The 21,541-nt window shown below is 31.4% G+C and overlaps 1 protein-coding gene across 1 annotated transcript in view; it reads right to left on the bottom strand.

The window, feature by feature from the left end:
• LOC134726310 (uncharacterized) overlaps window positions 1-21,541 on the bottom strand; it is a 38,457-nt gene that overhangs the window by 9,113 nt on the left and 7,803 nt on the right. The window contains exons 4-7 of the mRNA XM_063590710.1: window positions 21,055-21,144; window positions 19,787-19,903; window positions 14,250-14,458; window positions 11,919-12,189 (exon numbers count right to left, since the gene is read on the bottom strand). Of these exons, the coding sequence (XP_063446780.1) occupies window positions 11,919-12,189; window positions 14,250-14,458; window positions 19,787-19,903; window positions 21,055-21,144 (687 nt within the window). The remainder of the gene's footprint in view (window positions 1-11,918; window positions 12,190-14,249; window positions 14,459-19,786; window positions 19,904-21,054; window positions 21,145-21,541) is intronic.

Below are 21,541 nucleotides of genomic sequence, written 5' to 3'. Positions count from 1 at the left end.
AACTCTAATTCAAAAACTTCCAGATAATTTAATTTTTGCTGCAACCAGATTATGGAAGTTTTCATACTTGCCTTCTTTATTTGTCAATATTTCGTGATATTGAAGAAATTTCTTTTTAAAAATTTCGAACACATTAATTTGTTTGTTATTTTGCTCGGATATTTAATATCCTTTGTAAACATTTAAAAGTAGAATTGTTAATAAATCATTAATACTGTAATTATTTGTATCGTTTATTTCATATTCATGTAAAAGTGATCTAATTGATATTATATGATGTCCTATTTTAAGTTTATCAAGTAAAAGTTTATTTGATCCAAAAATGATTTCAGAAATTTGCATGTCAAAACATAATGTTCATAATCTTTTATGACATTACAAATATTGCATAGCGGATTTTTAGTTATTTTCCCAAGTGAAAAGAAATTGTTTGTTTGGTTAAATGTAATGCAGAAATATCCGTCTTAACATTTCGAATTTTATATCTTGTATACAGTACAAGATATAGTTCAGCATTTGTTGTCTTTTGCTCATGTTGTTTTCAAAAAGAAACATGTTGTCCCATTTTTGAAATCCTATTGGTTTTTCATAATGTCTATGTAAGAGGGAGATGTAAATGTCTTAGGAAGAATATTTTTTTAAATGATACCATTTTTCCTTTTCTATCTTTAAATTCATATTCGGAGTCAATAAAAACTTTTGTTTTAATTGATTCTTCTTTAGCTCTTGTAACCACAGTTTTTGATATTGCTTTCATTAATTTAGAATATTCCGAAAACCAATCAGAATGGCAGGTTAGTTTATCTAAAATCATATTTTGATTAAATTTTCCTTTATTATCAATTATTTCATTTACAAATAAAAAATTTACTGTTTCTCCAGCTTTTGAAAGTGAGACATTTATCGTTTAACTTGATATTTTGTTTGCTACGTCAAATTTATTTATATGATAGTTGATCTGATTCCTTTTTCAGATTTTGAATGTATCCATGATATGATTATTTTAAAGTAAAATTGTGGAATTATTTCTTTCAGTTTATTGACCAAATTAATATTGTTGAGGTTCATTTTGAATATAAGGAATTCTTGACTAAATTTATCAAAATAACATTTTGGTAAAACTTTCCAATTGGGTGATAGATCTTCGTAATCAATGAGGTTTTTTTTACCCAACTTATATTTATTGCTTCTTGATATTTATCTATGTTTATAATTTAAAGCCCGCCAGCATGGTATTTTTTACTTATTATATCTCTTTTAACTTTTTCTGGTTTATAGTTCCATATAAAACTATATATATATTTTTTTTAATTTTTGCTAGGTATTCTTTATCAATTGCGAATACCGATGAAACATAAGTAATATTCAGTAAGATTAATGATTTAACAAGAGTTATCTTACTTAACATAGTTAAATTTCTTTTATTCCAGTCTTTAATTATTTTTTCAGATTTTGCGAATTGTCGTTGCAAGTTTCATTTTTTACACTCATTTTTATTAAGTCCAAGGTATATTCCCAAAATTTGTATCGGTTATTGTGTAAACTTAATTGTTTTCAACTTTATTTTGCAGGACTTTACATTGCCGGGTCATCTTCCTTCTGTTTTATTTAGGTTAAGCTTTAGGCCTGAAAGTGATCCAAAAATTTCAATAATATTCAAAGTCAATGAAACTTCCTGTTTTGAATTTAAAAATAAAGTGGTGTCATCTGCAAGCTGGTTTAATTTTATAGTATGGGTTTTGTTGTCTAATTTAGTTTGAAAACCTTTAAATGTTTTATTTTGTCTTAATCTACTTGCTAACATTTCAACAGCAATAACGAACATTATAGAACTCGCGGGACACCTCTAGACGGATTGTCTAAATTCAATCAGTCATTTTTCTTCTAAATAAGGGTAATAAATCCTAGTTTCTGTAAATCTATCAATTGTTTTAATAGCAATGTTTAAAGACATATAAAGCAAAGTTTCGTAAATTGGACCAGAAAACTCTATAAAATTCATTTGGGAGACCATCAATACCCAGTGTTTTATTAAGTTTCATTTTAATGACGGATTTTGTACATTGCTCTATTGTCAGGTTGCCATCAATTTCATTGCTTTCATGTGTTCTTAGTTTGTTATTTATTTTAGATTTTTCAGTATAATTTTCAATTACTCTTAACTCAGGGTTAGTCTCTTACTTCTATTTTAAACAGATCCCACACAATTGCTAGGCTTTGTTTTATTTCTTAATTTTTTCATATTTATCTTTTTTAAGTTTTTATATTTTTATTTGAAACGATTCGTCGTTAAGAATACTGTTGCTGAATTTGAAATATCCCTTTCCTGGTTTCCTTGACAATGATTAATTTTAAGTGCATTCGTTAAGCGATCTGTATATTGAATTGTAGCAGATCGTATATCATTGCTGAGTACTCTTGATCTCACATCTAGACTAACTAGAAAATAATCAATTCTACTAGCTACTTCATTATTTTTACTTCTCCCGGTATATTGCGGTTTATTTGTATTTATTGCTCTCCAGATATCTATAACTTTTAGTTTAATTTCAAAGTTTTAAGCTCATTTGGGTTGGGTTTTTTTGGGGTTTTTTTGTTGATCTTTTCTATTACTTTTTCTATCCTTTATATTAAGTGTTTCATTCATATCACTCCAATGAGAATTATACCAAGACTATATTTTTCAATAACACTGAAAGCTTTTTCAAAGAATATATTTCTATCCTTACATGTGTTTGGGGCATAAAGGTTTACAAAAGTAATTATATTTTTTTTCGATTTCTGTGATCACTCTTTTCTAATTCAGTTCAGATTTGTATATATGTTCTGTTTTTTCTATTGTTTTTGTTTCACCTGAAATGGTATCTTTTGTATATTTCAACCGGAAGTGGTAAGTTTTTGTATTTTCTTTCTGCAAACATGGTCCTTTTTTTCTTTTTGTCAGTGTGTTTATGTAGGAAAAGTTGAAACACGTTTTCTTGTCCTGACATTTATCTTTAAAAATACATAAATATATATATCAAACGGTAGGCTACAGGATTTACTGAAGTCCTTTACCTATACCGGAGCTGGCACTACCTTCTAGCAACGCAATCCTAATATTTGATAAGTTCTAAAATCAGACAAACCTTTTGAAGAGCGAACACTTGTGTATGATTACATGTATCTAATGAAATGAATGGGTGTCGCTTCACTGCAAGAGTTGTTGAAATAGTTCATGCATATATATACAAGACGAGAACTAATAACCACCAAGTGAATGGCAGAAGGGTATATTCAAGTCACAAATCTGACCGGACTTATTTATGAATTGTTGACAAGTATTGGGAGGAAAGCGCGAACACAAGATCTGTATTTTAATTAGATGGTCGACGCACAACACAATCGAATTTCAATACCCCTAGATTCTCATTATTACATTAAATGAACCATCCATTATTTATTCCTATAATTGTCACTGGAGAAGTTTGTCATCTGGTACATAATTCTTATCAGTAAAATAAAATAATGAAATGAATGATGCATTTATGGAGAACATTGAATTACAAAACAAAGTTACCTTACATTTCCATATATTCAAAAATTGATGAGCGTTCAACTTGTATGGATAATTTCCACATCCGAACTTGATATAAAATTGTTTTATTAAAATAAGATTTATTGATAACGCTCAAACACATAAATGTGTTATATAAGGTCGAAGTATAAAGCATTAATAATGAAATGACAAAATTAGTATGCAGTACTATTTAAACACAGAAAAAATCAATTTGTACAATATTTTAGAATAAACAAGCAGTTTTCTTCATAAAAACTGAAGGTGTTTGTAGACATCAATATCACATACAAACAATAAAAATTCCATTCTAATGTAATGAGAGAAAAAGTATGTTAGATGTATCTAGTTTCTGTTATTAACAATAGAATCATGTTGACGTACAAACATGAAACTCATCACTATCAACTTCATGACATAGAGTACATATTATCTATTGTCTAGGTATATTTTGCCAACTCGATTGGAATACGTAAGTTCGATGTCCTTAATTTTGCTACCCAGCCTCTATTTTTGTTCAGATGGTCTGATCAGATATGTTTCTAATCCAAAGTCCTTTATCAATATCCCATGAAATTATCCTCCAAATGAATTTGCTATATCGCCAAACCATGGGGTAATAAACTGATTACTCAACATTCGGTCAAGATCATTTTTAACACAAAAGCCAATCTGATTCATAAAAATATATCTAAAACCAGTGTTGTAAAATATCGATTTTACACAATTGATCCCTTGATAACAGCAGCCACTACAGAGTGCTTCTGAGTTTACTGCTATTGTTTACAACTTTACACCAGTACGAATTAAACTCATCATAGATACCACGATTAAATTTTGTATTTACACCAGACGCGCGTTTCGTCTACAAAAGACTCATCAGTGACATTAACCTCGTATTTGCAAAGGAAATTTTGTCAATTCCATACACCATAAAGTTAAGTGTAGTATTACTAACTTTTAAAATTTTTTTTGCAAAATTTTAAATGCAACTATTCAATGAATTGCAAAACATAATTACCCAAAACCTCAGAACCCCATATAAGATAATTGGTTTTATCATAGAATCAAATAATTTCAATTTTATAGTATTTGAAATGTTTTTGATTTTCCAACAGTTCGATAGAAAAAATGCCACGATTTTTGAGCTTGGTCAATAAGTTTCTTTTTGGTATCGTAAGAGTACCGTTACAATTAAAGAAAAATAAAATAAGTTTAAAATACTTTGTCTTGTTATAAAAAAAATCAAAACTTTTTCTCAGGCTAAATACAATAACATTTGTTATATTTGAATTTACCTCTAATTACCACTAATCACAATATACCCTGATAACTCAAAAAGTGTGTTTCGCATAAAACTACAGTATCGTCTGCATATAATATATCAAATAATTAAAAAAATCAAATAAATGTGCGAATCATTTTGAAGCTTCTCCTCAACAATTTCAAGTGGAGTTCCATATAGATTCTTAAAGTAGTTCTCAAGGCATTAAGAAAAAGTAAAAAACTAAAAAGGGAGATACATTCTTTCCCTGTCTAACACCTGCTAGACAGGGAAAAATCATCTGACTAATATCCATCGTATTTTACACGTGGTTTTATTCCTTGGTAATTATTAAAAATATCTTTGAAGCACTTTCCTTTAATATTCCTAATTCGAAGTTTTCCCCATAAACCAGATCGATACGGTATCTAAATGTTTTCAGAAAGTTCAAAAAAGTTTGTTTGCCAAATAAGAAAGACACCTCAATTAGTGCATGAAGTACAAAAATACAATCTACAGTTGAATATCCCTTTTTAAAACCAGCTTGATTTCCATTTATTACTGAAATTTCATTTGCAAAACAATTATTTGAGCACAAGTAAATCTAATTTGACACTTGCACTCATGTTTTTTTGTTTTTTTTTAATATTCATGAAATGCTTCAATGCTGATTGAGGGTCCTCTTTTTGTACCAAAATTTGTTATGTGCCTTTCAAACTCCATTTGAGTCATAAAATATTATAATTTACTTTAAAGATTATATCTCTTTAGACAATTTGCAATTAGTAACGGAATATTTCAACTTCATTTTTAAAGATAGAAGGTATTTTGAATTCTAAAGCAATACCAGCGAGTTCATGGATTTTTCTATTTGTTATTATACGCTAAAGCTTTAAATCACCAATGGAAGTACTATTATACATACTACCGTGGATAAACATAGGTTGTAACGATACATATGAGGATTATTTGGGGGGAGGGGAACACGATTTGTTTTAAACACATACACCAGTGTCTTTATTATGCTACCAAATACAATGACATAGATATAACATGTATAAAAAGTTTAAGGAGCTGTCTGATGTGTATTTTTTGTATGTGTTTTTATATTTTCCATATACGGTCTTTTCAGTTATGTTGGAGGCAAAACTATTTTAAAATCCAAAGCTAACTAAAAGAATGAAAAAGTATCAACGAATAAGGTAAAACAAAGTATACCCAAAGCCGGGCAAGGAATCAGAGGGAGATGACATTCCTGAAATTTAAAATGGTTTTAAAAATTGTGTAACAGCAAAATCCATATTTTCATTCCAGTACCGAAGAAATATAATATAAATATTCCACTAATTGTTTAAATTTAAGTTATGCATTATGTTTGTATGGACGTTTAGAGGTTACTCAATTCCTTAGCTTATGGCTTGTACATGTATGAGTTTACAGAGTTGGTTAAAATACATGCCATGGTGTCGTTAACATACAACAATTGTCAGTGCGATAGAATACAAGTCATCCAACAAACACATTACTAAAACTCTCCTTAAACTGAAGCCATATTTGGGGTGGAAATTGGAGAATGAAAGTCCGTATCTCCAAAGACAAGGGCCCATTTTTTCGGAACAAATCAGCAGATCGTTACCAACGTGAACTGAATCTGTACCAAGTACCAAGTACGGAATATGACAGTTGTTGTCCATTCGTTTGTTGTTTTTGAGATTTTGATTTTGATAAAGGACTTTCCATTTAGAATTTTCCTCGGAGTTCAGTATTTTTGTGATTTTACTTTTTACAAGTTCGTAAAAACTGGTCGCGTCTCCTGCCTAGGAAAGGTGGTCTGGAGTTGGATTTCAGCACATACATAACCTGCAATTTTGTATTTGCTCAAATGTTAAGAAAGCAATAGAGTCTAGAACAAAAGTCTGATAAATATGCTACAACAATGAGTCGTGTTCATTAATTGATTTGTTTCGGTGATCCCTATAATGATACGTAAAACTTGTTTAACCATAGTTAAGTATCGCAGGTTTTAAAGTCATATGAAACGAGTGATTGGTGTAATTAAATAATGTTAATCCAATTCTTGAACCAATGCATACATATATCATAAACTTAGTCTTCTGTGCACGATTTTTTTTTCATATTTTACGTATCCATATCGTTTTATCGTAAAAAAAATAGTTCACTTGCAGTTTATCATGCAAATTGTTTGACCACATATTTGCGTAGGTAAAGATCAAATTACACAAAGTGTAGATAAAATTATAAACAAAGACCTTATTCGTGACAAAAAGACTCTTGTTTTTTATCAATGTTGATAATGTGTCAGTCTTTCATACCAAATATCAGTAGTAAGACCTACTGTAATTCCTTTAAACTAAAGGCTAAACTTGATAAGAACTACATGGATGACAAGTTATTTTTTCTAAACAAGGACAATGTCAATTGAACATTTAATTTACAAGCGACATTTCCATCGGCGACGCTTTTAAAGCCGCGAATAACACCATAGCTTAATTGATATTGCTTAAAAGCCGTCAGATCGTAATTTTATTAACTGTCCAACTTTACGTTGTAACCATGAAGAGTCAAATACCACAATGATTGTTCTATACTTTTCATAATGCTGATATTTTTGGTGGAAAAAACAGTAAGGATGTAATTGTTATCTGATCAAATGATATTGGTGTTCTTGATCTGGCTGTCCATTATTTCTTGATGCTTCAATTTTCAAAACTGTAGACGTATGTATTCAGACTGGTTCAACTCGCAGTTTGAAGGACAAAAGACGATGTATTCCTGTTCACACCACTGTTGCGTCCTTTGACCCAGTTTGCCGATCATTCATGCCTATAGTAGATTTTATTCCACTTCTATTTTGTGTGGTTTCGATCGGTATGCAACCTCATTGGAACAAAATCAAGTCACTCTTAACTATTATAATCTAGCATAATCTAGCATTAGCACATGATGATGTTGACAGTGCATGCCGTTTGTTACTGCGTTATACGACTTAAAATGCAAGTTCGATTTTAACGCAAATCAATTCAAATTTTATTACACAGTTGCTATATATAAAAGTTTCATGTCAGTTTGGTTAGAAATTTGTCAAATTTACATTTAAGAGCCAGTATTAATGGGAAACATGTAAAAGCACGTTTACTATAGCAACCAATTTTTGCGTTTAGACAAATGTTTCTTACACAAATAAAGGCACGCCATGTGAGTTTGGTTAGAAATTTGTCAAAATTACATTGAAGAGCCAGTATTCTTTGAAGGACAAATGACATCAGACTCTCTACAAGACCTTGTTTGTTCGTATGAAGGGGAAAGCATATGAAGGTAATAGCATGACTTTTTGTGTTATTTAAAAGCAGCGACTCATTACATCAACCATATTACGATAAAAAAAATACTTGTAAATCATGAACATTTCAGAATAATTTATGTAATTGTCATTTCAATAATTCATACTTTTTGTCTCATCTGAAAAAACATATCTTATCTTATGTTGACGGAGACTAACATTTATATATGTTCAAGAAATTCAGTGACATGTCGAATCCTTCAAAACTCTGTGTATATCTTGTCCAGAAATGATATTTTTGTCTAAAGTAGTCAAATTGAATTAAAGACCCCTTTAACTAAAATTGTCCATCTTACGAGGTGCTATATATTTCGCTACGAGACCAGAACATAATAAAATAAGTAAGACAAAATTTGCGCTTTAGATTAGGAAAGGTCCGGAAGATTTTGTATCATTTTTTTACCCAGTTCTTCTGGGGTCCTTCATCCCTTCCCTCGCCAACAATATAGTTTGCTTTTTTGTAATAGAGGCTTGTTACGCTTCTGTATTTTCATCTTAGATCAACCTCTTCAAACTGAAAAGTGAAGATCATACACCCTAATTATTTAGATTGATAAAGACTTTTGCATCCGTCGAAATTTTCTTTGATTAAAATAATATTGATCTGACAACCGCTGTTTATGTATACTTTAAGGTCGACCGGGCTAGTTTTCGTGTCAGTTTTAAAAGTAGTTAACTCCCTTGTTAGTGTGATGTTGTCGTCAATCTATTTATTCGTACCACTTTTATATAATATAAAATTGTACAATTTAAATTTGTGATTCGTTTAATATCTAAATATAATAATTTATTCTTTATCAAAGATATAAACAATGTATATTAAAAGTCTTTGATTATTTCACACCGTAGTTCAATTCAGAAGTCATGCGGTCTATTTTGTCTACATTATGTTGAATGAACACAGGGGTGTTTACAAATTGGCAATATTTACTATCAATGACTGTACAACAATTAAGGCAACATTTTAAATTATAAACCGAGAAATGATTTAAATTATAAACAAAACACTATGTTAACCCTTTTTGTTAAAGTATGTAACAAAATCGACAACATTGTTATAGTTTCATTCCCTATTCTAAATAAAGCACCTTTAAATGAATGAGAAATGACAACATTGTCATCTTTTGAATGACCAGTGTGGGAATAATAAATTGAATCCACTTTCATTTTTCGTTTTTCGTTTTTTGTTTTCGTGAAATCAAAAATGAAAAATAAAAACACTTTCATTTGTCGATTTTAGTTTTTGAGAAATCAAAAAATGAAAAATGAAAATACTTTTGTTTTTTGTTTTTTGTTTTGTGAAATAAAAAATGAGAAACGAAAACAATTGGATTTTTATTTTGGTTTTTTTAAAGAAATCAAAAACAAAAAATGAAGACACTTTCGTTTTTCATTTTGGTTTTTAAGATATCAAAAACAAAAAATGAAAACACTATCGTTTTTTAGCTCACCTGTCCCGAAGAGACAACTGAGCTTATGCCATCACTTGGCGTCCGTCGTCGTCCGTCGTCTGTCGTCTGTCGTCTGTCGTCTGTCGTCTGTCGTCCGTCGTCCGTCGTCTGTCGTCTGTCGTAGTCTGTCGTCGTAAACTATTTCAAGAATCTTTTCCTCTGAAACTACTGGGCCAAATACTTTCAAACTTTAACTGAATGTTCCTTAGGGTATCTAATTTATAAATTGTATCCGAAGTTTTGATCTATCAACAAACATGGTCGCCATTGCTAAAAATAGAACATAGGGGTCAAATGCAGTTTTTGGCTTATAACTCAAAAACCAAAGCATTTAGAGCAAATCTGACAGGGTAATATTGTTTATCATGTCAAGATCTATCTGCCCTGAAATTTTCAGATGAATCAGACAACCCGTTGTTGGGTTGCTGCCCCTGAATTGGTAATTTTAAGGAAATTTTGCTGTTTTTGGTTATTATCGTGAATATTATTATAGATAGAGATAAACTGTAAACAGCAATAATGTTCAGCAAAGTAAGATTTACAAATAAGTCCACATGACAGAAATGGTCAGTTGACCCCTTTAGGAGTTATTGCCCTTTATATTCAATTTTTAACCATTTTTCGTAAATCTTAGAAATCTTTTACAAAAATCTTCTCCTCTGAAACTACTTGGCCAAATACTTCCAAACTTTAACTGAATGTTCCTTAGGGTATATAGTTTGTAAATTGTATCCGAAGTTATGATCTATCAACAAACATGGTCGCCATTGCTAAAAATAGAACATAGGAGTCAAATGCAGTTTTTGGCTTATAACTCAAAAACCAAAGCATTTAGAGCAAATCTGACATGAGTAATACTGTTTATCAGGTCAAAATCTATCTGCCCTGAAATTTTCAGATCAATCAGACAACCCGTTGTTGGGTTGCTGCCCCTGAATTGGTAATTTTAAGGAAATTTTGCTGTTTTTGGTTATTATCTTGAATATTATTATAGATAGAGATAAACTGTAAACAGGAATAATGTTCAGCAAAGTAAGATTTACAAATAAGTCAACATGACCGAAATGGTCATTGGACCACTTTAGGAGTTATTGCCCCTTATAGTCAATTTTTAACCATTTTCGTAAATCTAAGTTATCTTTTACAAAAATCTTCTCCTCTCAAACTACTGGGCCAAATACTTCCAAACTGTAACTGAATGTTCCTTAGGGTATCTAGTTTATAAATTGTATCCGAATTTTTGATCTATCAACAAACATGGTCGCCATTACTAAAAATAGAACATAGGGGTCAAATGCAGTTTTTTGGCTTATAACTCAAAAACCAAAGCATTTAGAGCAAATCTGACATGGGGTAAAATTGTTTATCAGGTCAAGATCTGTCTGTTTTTGGTTATTATCTTGAATATTATCATAGATAGAGATAAACTTTAAAGTGACCAATAATGTTCAGCAAAGTAAGTTCTACAAATAAGTCTATCTGACCAAAATTGTCAATTGACCCCTTAAGGAGTTATTGCCCTTTAAAGACTTTTTTCACAATTTGTTCATCATGTTGACTTACTTTAAAAAATCTTCTCCTTTGAAACTGCTGTATCAATTTCAGTCAAACTTAGGCTAAATGAGTTTCATAGTATCTAGTATAAATTTTATATTTTATTTCCTTGTATGTCAAGAAACATAGCTTCTATGGCTAAAATAGAACATCGGAGTAATTGATTTTTTTTTGCTTTTGAAGAAAATAGGACGATCCAAAAAACATTTAAATAAATTGAAAAGCCAAAATAATCATTGATGCGAGATTTAACCAAAAGAATTAAGGTAAGCGATTCAGGCTCTTGAGAGCCTCTTGTTGATTTTTGTTTTTGATATATCAAAACGAAAAATGGACGCAGATATACACGGACCGTGGAACTGAAAAAAAATGTTTTGTAATTTTGATTTAATTTGTGCCAAACGTAGTACAATACACTTTAAAACTTTTAACTAAGATAACGCACCAGATGACGGACTTATGTAAGTTGTATTTTATTTGTTTTAAAGATATAAATTCCAAACTACTATGTACTCGGTTCTCAATATGGGGTTATATGTAATATGGGTGAAGGGAAGAGAGTAATGCAAGTATGTTTATAAAATAGTACCTGGTTAGTTAAACTATATGTATATTGAATCTACTTCTAACCTGTTTTATAGGCAGAAATGTTATATATAATTGTGAGCAAATGAAATGAGGGTTGTGATGCAAAATATGTCAAATGGTTGAAAGAGGGAAAGCATAACATACCTTCTACTTCAAGCACACTTAACGTTATCATCAGTGTTACGTCATTTGCACTCAGACAGTGTTGTTGATTCTGTGAACCCCATAAACCATCCAATAACAGAACACACCCTGATGCGTTGAAATTAGGTGTCCAATAGTAAATTTTGTCATCAGTAAAGCCATAAACTAATGACCCAAACTTTGTATTATTACTGTCTGTCGTTCCGTCTGTCATAGATGAACCAGCTGGATAGAACTGGTAACCCTGATTATTTCCACTTTCTGCTTTTATCTGAAATTGATGAATAATCCTGTCATTGTTAGCAGTTGTATAACTACTTTTCTGTGTAAATTAATACGTTCACTCGAAACATGCCATAGTGACAGCACAAATAGGGAAATAAATGATACATTATTATATAGTTTTAGCCTTAAACACATAGAATGGATAAACACCGTCATGCAAGAAAAATAACTCAAATACGATGTCAACTGACACTTTAGAGTATATTGACCTGTTCGCAAATCTTGTTCATTTAGACATTTTTGACAAACATCCGGTCTGTGTTGTTGTTGTATGTCTTTCTGCTTTTTATCAATTTGGTGAGTTAAGCCCTTTTCGACTGACGTTTATAGTTAGGACTTATTTTGTATTGTTATACAACTGTCCAATTTTAAGGGGAGGGTTGGCGCCTTCAAATAAAATACATAAATCAGGCCTTTAGTTTTCTCGTTTAAAATGGGCGATATTTGTTATTTCGGGAGCGGATTTTTTGCTCATTGTTGAAAGTCGTTTGGTGACTTATAGATGTTAAGTGGAATAATATCTGTCATTTGGTACTTGTCTTGCTGGTAATCATACCATATCATTTTGTTTTTATATTTTTCTTTTTCAATTTTTGAAGACTTGTCAAAAAATGCAAACCTTGGTATAGTTCATTACATAAATGCAATAACTCGTATAAGCAGCCTACGGCTATGTTAACTTATAATTTACGCTTTCTATCATTCTGCTATTGGTTTTGTTCCCAAAACGTTAAAAGGGTAAAAATCCTCATTTAAGGACAACAATAAAACCAAAAAGGAGTAGGCTGAAAATTTAAGGCAAACATATAAAATTGTCAAAATAGCCATTGTAAGTGCAATAAAAAACCAACACTTCTTAATAAAGGAGCCGTCTGATATTGTTAGTAAAAATAGACAGCTCGTCTGACATTTTGAATCAAATTAGGCATAGATAGATCTTGACGTTTTGAATGTATCTGCCTCTGTCAGATTTCTCTATTCAAAAAGATGGAAGATAATATAAAAACGTGTATTTGGAACAACGGGACACTACTGCTGCCTTAATTAACCTCTATTTCTAATTTTAGCCATCATTTGTTCTATACAACCTAATATAAAAAAGAAGATGTGGTATGATTGCCAATGAGACAACTATCCACAAAAGACCAAAATGACACAACCATTAATAATTATAGGTCACCGTACGGCCTTCAACAATGAGCAAAGCCCATACCGCATATAGTCAGCCATAAAAGGCCCCGATAAGACAATGTTAAACAATTCAATGAGAAAACTAACGGCCTTATTTCTAAGATCATTCATTAAAACATTCGATGAAATTGGTTATATGAGGAGGAGATCTTTTAGGCAGTTTAATCCGGACGAGGTCAGAAAATTAATTTTTAAAAATCGTCATTTAAAGACAATAGTTTCAGTCATATCCGATTGGTTTTTTAAAGTCTTATATTGCTAAATAAATCATTGTTGCCTTTAAAAGTTATAAAGATATAAAAGACAAAAATTGGCAAAAAAACGTCAATTCAGAGCAGTAATTCAGCCATGGCGACCGTGTTTGTTGAATTGCCGTAAAAAAAAAACATAAACTAAATACTAAATACCGTACGGAATATTTGATTTAACTTTGGTTGAAATCGGTTTAGTAGTTTTTGAACACGTCTTTGAAAATATTTTCGAAGGATGACAATTAAGTGATAGAAAAAAATACAAAACACAAAACAGAGTTACAGTACGCTACTCATGCAAAGAAACCTAAAATTCGCTTATAAAATTTTAACCTAAACCGGAATTAAGGGTAAATACTTTGTTTTAAAAAACAAGAGCTAGTTTCAACGTATACGTAAAACAAACATTGTGTGCATTAAAAAGAAGAGAGGAGCAGTCGAAGAAAGCTAAAGTTCCGGGGAACACAAACCCGATCAAAAGCCAGGGTTGATCTGATTGTCCCCGAAGGGTAAGCAGATCCTGCTTTACATATGACACCTGTAAGTACAAAGTGTGTATTAGAAAAACTGAATAGATAACTAGAAAGAGTTTATTTTGGCTTACCGAAAACAAAAGCAAGTTGTTGTCATGAAAAGAGTACCCAGGTGGAACAGATATAAAGTTGTCATTGTTGATGTAAGACGTTTGCTCCACGATGATAGGATTACGGTCAAAACTTTTAAAATCCCATACAAATGCCCTCACTCTAACTGTCTTGCTATATCCGAAATCACCAGATTCACCCCAACCATTTATAGCATTAAACGGAACACCTGTATTTAAAACGTGAAACATATTAGTAATTTATCATCAACATTAAAACAAAATTTACAGACGGAGAATGGTATACAAATGTATACGAGCTTTTCACTTTTGGTAATGACTTTGGTTTGTATATTGACTTGGAACTCGTCTTGTGTGATAGCTGTTTCCAAACTGTGGTTTTAAGGCAAAGAAAATAATAAACCAAGGTACTGAAATACTGAACATCGGAAGACTTCAAGTTCTTGTGTATGGTCAAAAGCACTTGTCACAGAAAAAACTCGCATCTCTATACATGAAACTGAGGTTAATGTACAGATATATATTTTTTTCTGAGACAAGTTCGTGCGTGGATGATGAATAAATGACATAAAGTTCAACCTCACCTTAATAACTATTATATTGTAGTGATACAAATCAGAATACACTGGTTTGTTGTTATATATTATATTAATAGTTACATGATTATGTATACATAATTTCCATTTGTATATCATTCTATTATTCTATTTTAATAATAGTGCAGTGCAATTGCATTGTGGACACTCTTCTGAAAAAAAAAGATTTTTCTAAAAGATTGGATATGAGTAGGCATTCAAATTTTCCCGCAAAAACAATCTTTCATGCAGAGTTACCGGTCCTTGTCGTGATAGTCGCAAAACGTTCTTGATATAGTCTTCCGCATGCTTTAACACAACTTTTCGGTACGTGTGCATAGATATTATCAATGATGATTTACTTCTATTTATATATATACATCTAACGGCAAAAAAAAAAATAATATTTTTAATATTTGTTCTAAACAAAAATATTTTTATCAGTATTCATTGAATAGATGCATTTATAACAATCATTAACACGGCTGGTAATCTACACACGCAATTTTAGTATATTGTTTCCGGATTAGGAAATGTTCTAGAGAACTCTATATTCGTATTCTAATACATAGAATATAAAAAAAGTGAGAAAAAGTGAGACAATTATGCATCAGAGACCAAATGAAATTGAAGTAAACAACTATATAATTACTGCATTAGCAGTCCTGTTAAGGATGTCAGACTAGTATAAAGCAGGTTTGATATACATATTTTATATCACATCAATCTGTATATAACTGAACACTTTTCTACTGGACATGAAGTACCAATTAATCTGTAGAAAGCGTACCATACTTTACCATGAAACGTAGATGAAATCCAAAATTTTTACACGAGGTTTTATCTCAACCTTTTTGACAAACCCGAAGAAAAAAAAACCGCGATTATCGTGAGGGCATTCCGATGTATTGCTATCGCCTAGATTTTCATTACGTAACAGTCGTTTTGGGTTTGTAACTGATCCATAAGCATGATGAATACGCAGATATTAACGAGTGCAAAAAAGCATTCCTTATTCACGGCTGGTAATCTACATACGCAGAACATTTGTTTCTGCAATGAAAACCGTGAGAGGATTTTCCGGTTGTGCTTGAGTGGAGCAATTGTCACCGCTTCAAAGGATATAGACATTTCTAAATCACAATTTTCTTATTCGACTGATCAAAATATTGAAAATCGGAGAAAGCTATGCTGTGGTGAATACTTCAACAAAGAAATACATGTATCATTTACTGTTGTACGTGGAGTTGAACTCCTAAAAAATCAGTTGCCGCACGAGATTTTGCCTAAACAAGTGACATTTAAATTTTGAAATGGTTCTAATTACAGACCATAAAGTTCAAATTTACTTTTTATTCGGTCAATGGGTATGAATGTCGATTTGGGCGGCGTGTACGCTGTCCGGTGTTGATAGACATCTTAATAAATCTAAAAAACTCATATTTTATTTTTGTCATGCGTGAGGCGATCAGTTCTGATTGAGGACATCGTGAAAGCGTGAGGCGATCAGTTCTGATTGAGGACATCGTGAAAGCGTGAGGGGACGTGAAATTATAATATTATTTCCAAACTATGAGTCTTTGAAAGTTGCATAATGTGGTCAGATTGTTCATGAACAAACACATTTGTGTGCATAAACAAAATTAATGAAATATAATTTTGAAATACATTGTTGGAAGATATGTTTTACGAACAATAAAAGGAAAAAATATGTCAACGATTTGTTTCTAGCTACAAATAAAAGTTGAAAAATTTCATATCAGCTCATCAGCCCAGTATATATTTTTTTACGAAAAGAGTTAACTCCCCTTATATTGCGTATTTAAAAAAACAAATGGACTGCTGAAACACAAATTTTTATATTTGTTCGAATATTTTGATTTATACAATACATCACAAAGTTTTCTGTATATGAATAAACAGTCTAACCAATGAATTGAAAATATGTCTCCAATAAAGGCAACAGTAGTACACCGCTGTTCGAAATTCATAAATCGATCGAGAAAAACATATTCGGACTACAAACTAAAACTTAACATTAAACTTTAACACACACACTTGGCACAGGATATTTTAAGGAAAAATGGTGGGATGAACCCGGTTTTGTGGCATGCCAAACCTCCCGCTTCTACGGCAATGGTAAATATATCATTTAAAGACAACATTACATGACAGGACTACAATACAAATAAATGAGAGAACATATAGTACAGAGAAACACGCCAATTATAGCTAACAAAAGGTACCAGGTTAAAAAAAAAACCTTATACGTCACACGCGTCTTTCGTCCACACAAGACTTACCAGGGACGCTCAAATGAAAAAAGTTCGAAAGCTAAGACAAGTAAATTGAGGAACAAAAGTTCCAAAAAGTTGTGCCTAATACCGCTAGGGTTTCTGCCTGGAATAACAACATCTTTTTTATTTCGAATAATTCATAATTTTCAACCAGTGAAGTTTTATAAAATGACTATATAATAGATATACATGATAAAATCGAAGCGGTGAATTACTACACAATAAAAACGGATACATAAAACAACCTAAACCAGCACAGCCGAGTAAGCCATACCATCAACGCACAAAGTGACGTCACATGAATTCTTAAACAATTTTCCAAAAAAAGGATAGACAAAATTCGGGATTAGATTTGCAATACTGATATAACAATGAAAATTACAACATTAATTAATATCAAATTGTGGTAGTAAACTTAACCGATTATTTGCCAAAATCCTAGAATTTGAAGACATATTTGAAATTTATTGGTTAGACTTTTTTTATAAAAAGAAAACTTGGTGATTTATTGTTATAATTTCAAAATTCTATCTCATAATTTTTATTTATGCACACAAAGGAGTAGGTCCAGTAAGACCCCTTTTTGGCCCCAAAATATAGCAGTTTTACAAAATTGTTGAAATGTAAACTTATAGCTATTTATTGGATAGAAAAATTCTTCTGCTACATGAATATGGGATATTTTTGACAATACAGTAGCACCATTAAGTCATGCTAAATTACTAAAATCTCCACAATTCTTTTAGTTAAATTTTTGACGGTTTTCGTGTAAAATAAAAGTGGCCGCATTCGTTTTTATCCTTAATATTGAAATGTAAGTTGTATTTGATGATGATACATAACATATATAAAGGTTGTGGATGAACACGGATGCGGCCACTTTCATTTTTCACAAAAAAAACACCTGAAAAGTGACATTTTTCGGCATATTTGGTAGTTTTTCATATTTGAGCTTGAATCGGATCGTTTCTTATGACTAAATTAGTTAATATCTTTCACATAAACTAATTGAATCAAATGAAATAGACACTTAAGTGTTTTACAAGTGGTCAAAATGTGTTAAAAGATGAACCTGAAATGTATGGCCAAAATCCCTCCTTACCGGACCTACTCCTTTGTTTTTTCATAAACAGTCTAACCATATAGAGGCAACTTTCAACGACTGATAGCTTATATATAAAGATATAATTCCAAGTCCCCTCACGCATTCACGATGTCCTCAATCAGAACCGATCCCCTCACGCATGACAAAATGAAAATATGAGGTTTTTAGATTGATTAAGATGTCTATCAACACGGGACAGCGTCTACGCCGCCCAAAACGACATTCATACCAATTGACCGAATAAAAAGTAAATTTGAACTTGTAGGTCTGTTAGTAGAACCATTTCAAAATCTAAATGTCACTTTTTCGGCAACTCATTCGTACAACAGTTAATGATACATGTATCTCTTTGTTGAGGTATTCACCACAGCATAGCATTCTCCGATTTTCAATATTTTGATCAGTCGAATAAGAAAATTGCGATTTAGAAATGTCTATACCCTTTGAAGCGGTGACAATTGCTCCACTCAAGCACAACCGGAAAATCCTCTCATGGTTTTCATTGCAGAACCAAATGTTCTGCGTATGTAGATTACCAGACGTGAATAAGGAATGCTTTTTTGCACTCGTTAATATCTGCGTATTTATCATGTTTATAGATCAGTTACAAACTCAAAACGACTGTTACGTAATGAAAATATAGGCGATAGCAATACATCGGAATGCCCTCACGATAATCGCGTTTTTTTTTCTTCGGGTTTGTCAAAAAGGTTGAGATAAAACCTCGTGTAAAAATTTTGAATTTCATCTACGTTTCATGGTAAAGTATGGTACGCCTTCTACAGATTGATTGGTACTTCATGTCCAGTAGAAAAGTGTTCAGTTATATACAGATATAAAATATGTATATCAAACCTGCTTTATACTAGTCTGACATCCTTAACAGGACTGTTAATGCAGTAATTATATAGTTGTTTACTTCAATTTCCTTTGGTCTCTGATGCATAATTGTCTCACTTTTTCTCACTTTTTTTTTATATTCTATGTATTAGAATACGAATATAGAGTTCTCTAGAACATTTCCTAATCCGGAAACAATATACTCACATTGAGCCTATCATATTTTTTTCCATCTTACTCATAAATGCTATGTGGTAGAGAATGAGCAAATATAATTTTGAGTTCTTGTGTCTGATTCGGCATGGATAGAGTCCATCGATTGTGTTTCCTGCTAATATATATATATGGTTTTTTTTTATTGTTAATGTTTTATGTGTTGGGAGATCAAATGTTGTTCACACTCTGAAAAAGTGTAGATGTTTAATCGGTTCTGTTTTGAGTACGTAAAAAATATTCCTTGTTAGTCAATCCCTACTGGAATAAACCAAATACGGTATGAAATAAACTTCTTGGTAATTACAGATAAAGACATGAAAATTTCAAGCAAAGAAGGCTGTTACTTTAGGATTATCTTACGTCTGCATGCTTTGGACTTTTCCAGTGCCATTGTTATGACCATAGGAACGAATATCTTTTAAAAGTTGTTAACTAAATGTTATTGATTTAACTCGTTCGAAAGAGAGCTAGTTTATTATTTGACTTATCAACAATTCTACCTACCATTAGCATTCGACGATCCTGCTCCTCTTTTTGGCACCCATAATCTGATTTGACGATCACGAAATGCAAAAATGACACCTCCAAATGGATGGCTTGATGTTTCATAAAAGACGCTACCTGTTGTTCAAAAGAAATGTTTCTTAAATAAATTGATTGATTAATTGATTGTTGTATAACGCCACTATCAGCAATTTTGGCTGTTTTGTGATGATCAGTTTTATTGTTGCGGGAATCCGGAATGCACGGAGAGAACCAGCTCCGAAACAGTGGTGACGTTGCTTCGCTAAACTATCAAAAGTCAACGTAGCGTAGTAAAGAGGACGTAACCGCTGTTTCGGAGTTTGGGAGAGAATCATCGACTTTCGGCGGGAAAACTGCTGATCATTGTCAAATAAGATTTGCTTCGAGCGCACCAGCCAAATGCAGGGTTGTTCGATCTCACAACCTCAGTGTTGACAGGCTGTTGAAGTACTCTTACAGGACAATGAATTATCATATATAACACAACATGAAAAATCATAGCTATATTATTGATTTTTTAAAAACATAATCGCAAGTTATAAATTAATTAACTTAGCCTGTCAAGTAGATTTCTATTGTTGCTTATTCATCCATTTAATAAACACTTTATAAAAAAACAAAATTAAAAGAGTCTGTTTGCATCGATCCGAATGTTCAGTTTGACGGGTTGTTGTCTCATTGACACATTCCTAATTTCCATTTTTAATTTTACATAATAGTTTTACGTGTACTTATATTATTTGACAATATAAGTCTTATCAATACTAATATAATCCCGAATGAAGATGTATTTGTTCCAAGACTAAATACATTTTTTTTATAAAAAAAAAAAGTCTTTTCATTATTCGGCAACCAAGTTATGGAATAATTTACCACTCAAAATAAAATATTGTCGTAATGTGGAATTATTCAAGAAGCATTCAATTTGTTATTATAATAATCATTTTCTTCAAAAGTCTATGCAAGTTGAATAATTTGTTTTCTTTCTTTTGTCCTAAGAATAAGAAAATTTAATCAATACTTTATCAATTATTGCCATTTATTGTCATTTTTATGTTTGAATGATTGAATTGAGTAAACTGGTAATATATAATATTGTATTTTAATGTATGAATCACGAATGGTAACTGTATACATGTATTTTGTTTGAGGGCCTCAATGAAAATTGGACTCGTTCTAATTGAGTTTCCCTCTTTAAATAAAGAATTTATTATTATTATTATTATATTATTATAATATTACATTACCTTGTGCCTCATAAACCCAGTCTTGCTCAATGTGTACTCTTACAATAACCCACGTTGTATTGTGTCCATTTGTTATAGACTTAGAATCACCTTATGTGAAATAAGAATAATACATAAATAAAGACTAATACGATCTTACATGCAAAAAGATTGATGCTTACTGTGTCATGTGTTATTAGGCACCATCTCAAATTCTTACGGAACTTAAGTAGGGAGGGCATATAATGTGCTTACTGTGTCATGTGTTATTAGAGATTTCCAATAAAATGACTTTATTCGACATAACCGACCTAACTCAGCGTATTTCGTCCTACTGCATTGAAGCGTGACGGAGGGGAGCATACACTGCATGCATGTTTTGCTATTTGAACACGCATTGTTGCTGGAATATGCCTTCAGTAAAATTCAACAACAACTGTTTTTTTTTACTCTTTAAATATTTTGTCATTAAACTTTGAATGACTTTATTGACATAAATACTATAATA

This window comes from Mytilus trossulus, chromosome 7 (genome assembly GCF_036588685.1).
Source record: "Mytilus trossulus isolate FHL-02 chromosome 7, PNRI_Mtr1.1.1.hap1, whole genome shotgun sequence".
Taxonomy (NCBI): domain Eukaryota; kingdom Metazoa; phylum Mollusca; class Bivalvia; order Mytilida; family Mytilidae; genus Mytilus; species Mytilus trossulus.
The sequence above is the reverse complement of the archived record's forward strand: the minus strand, read 5'-3'. Positions and strand labels throughout refer to the sequence as shown.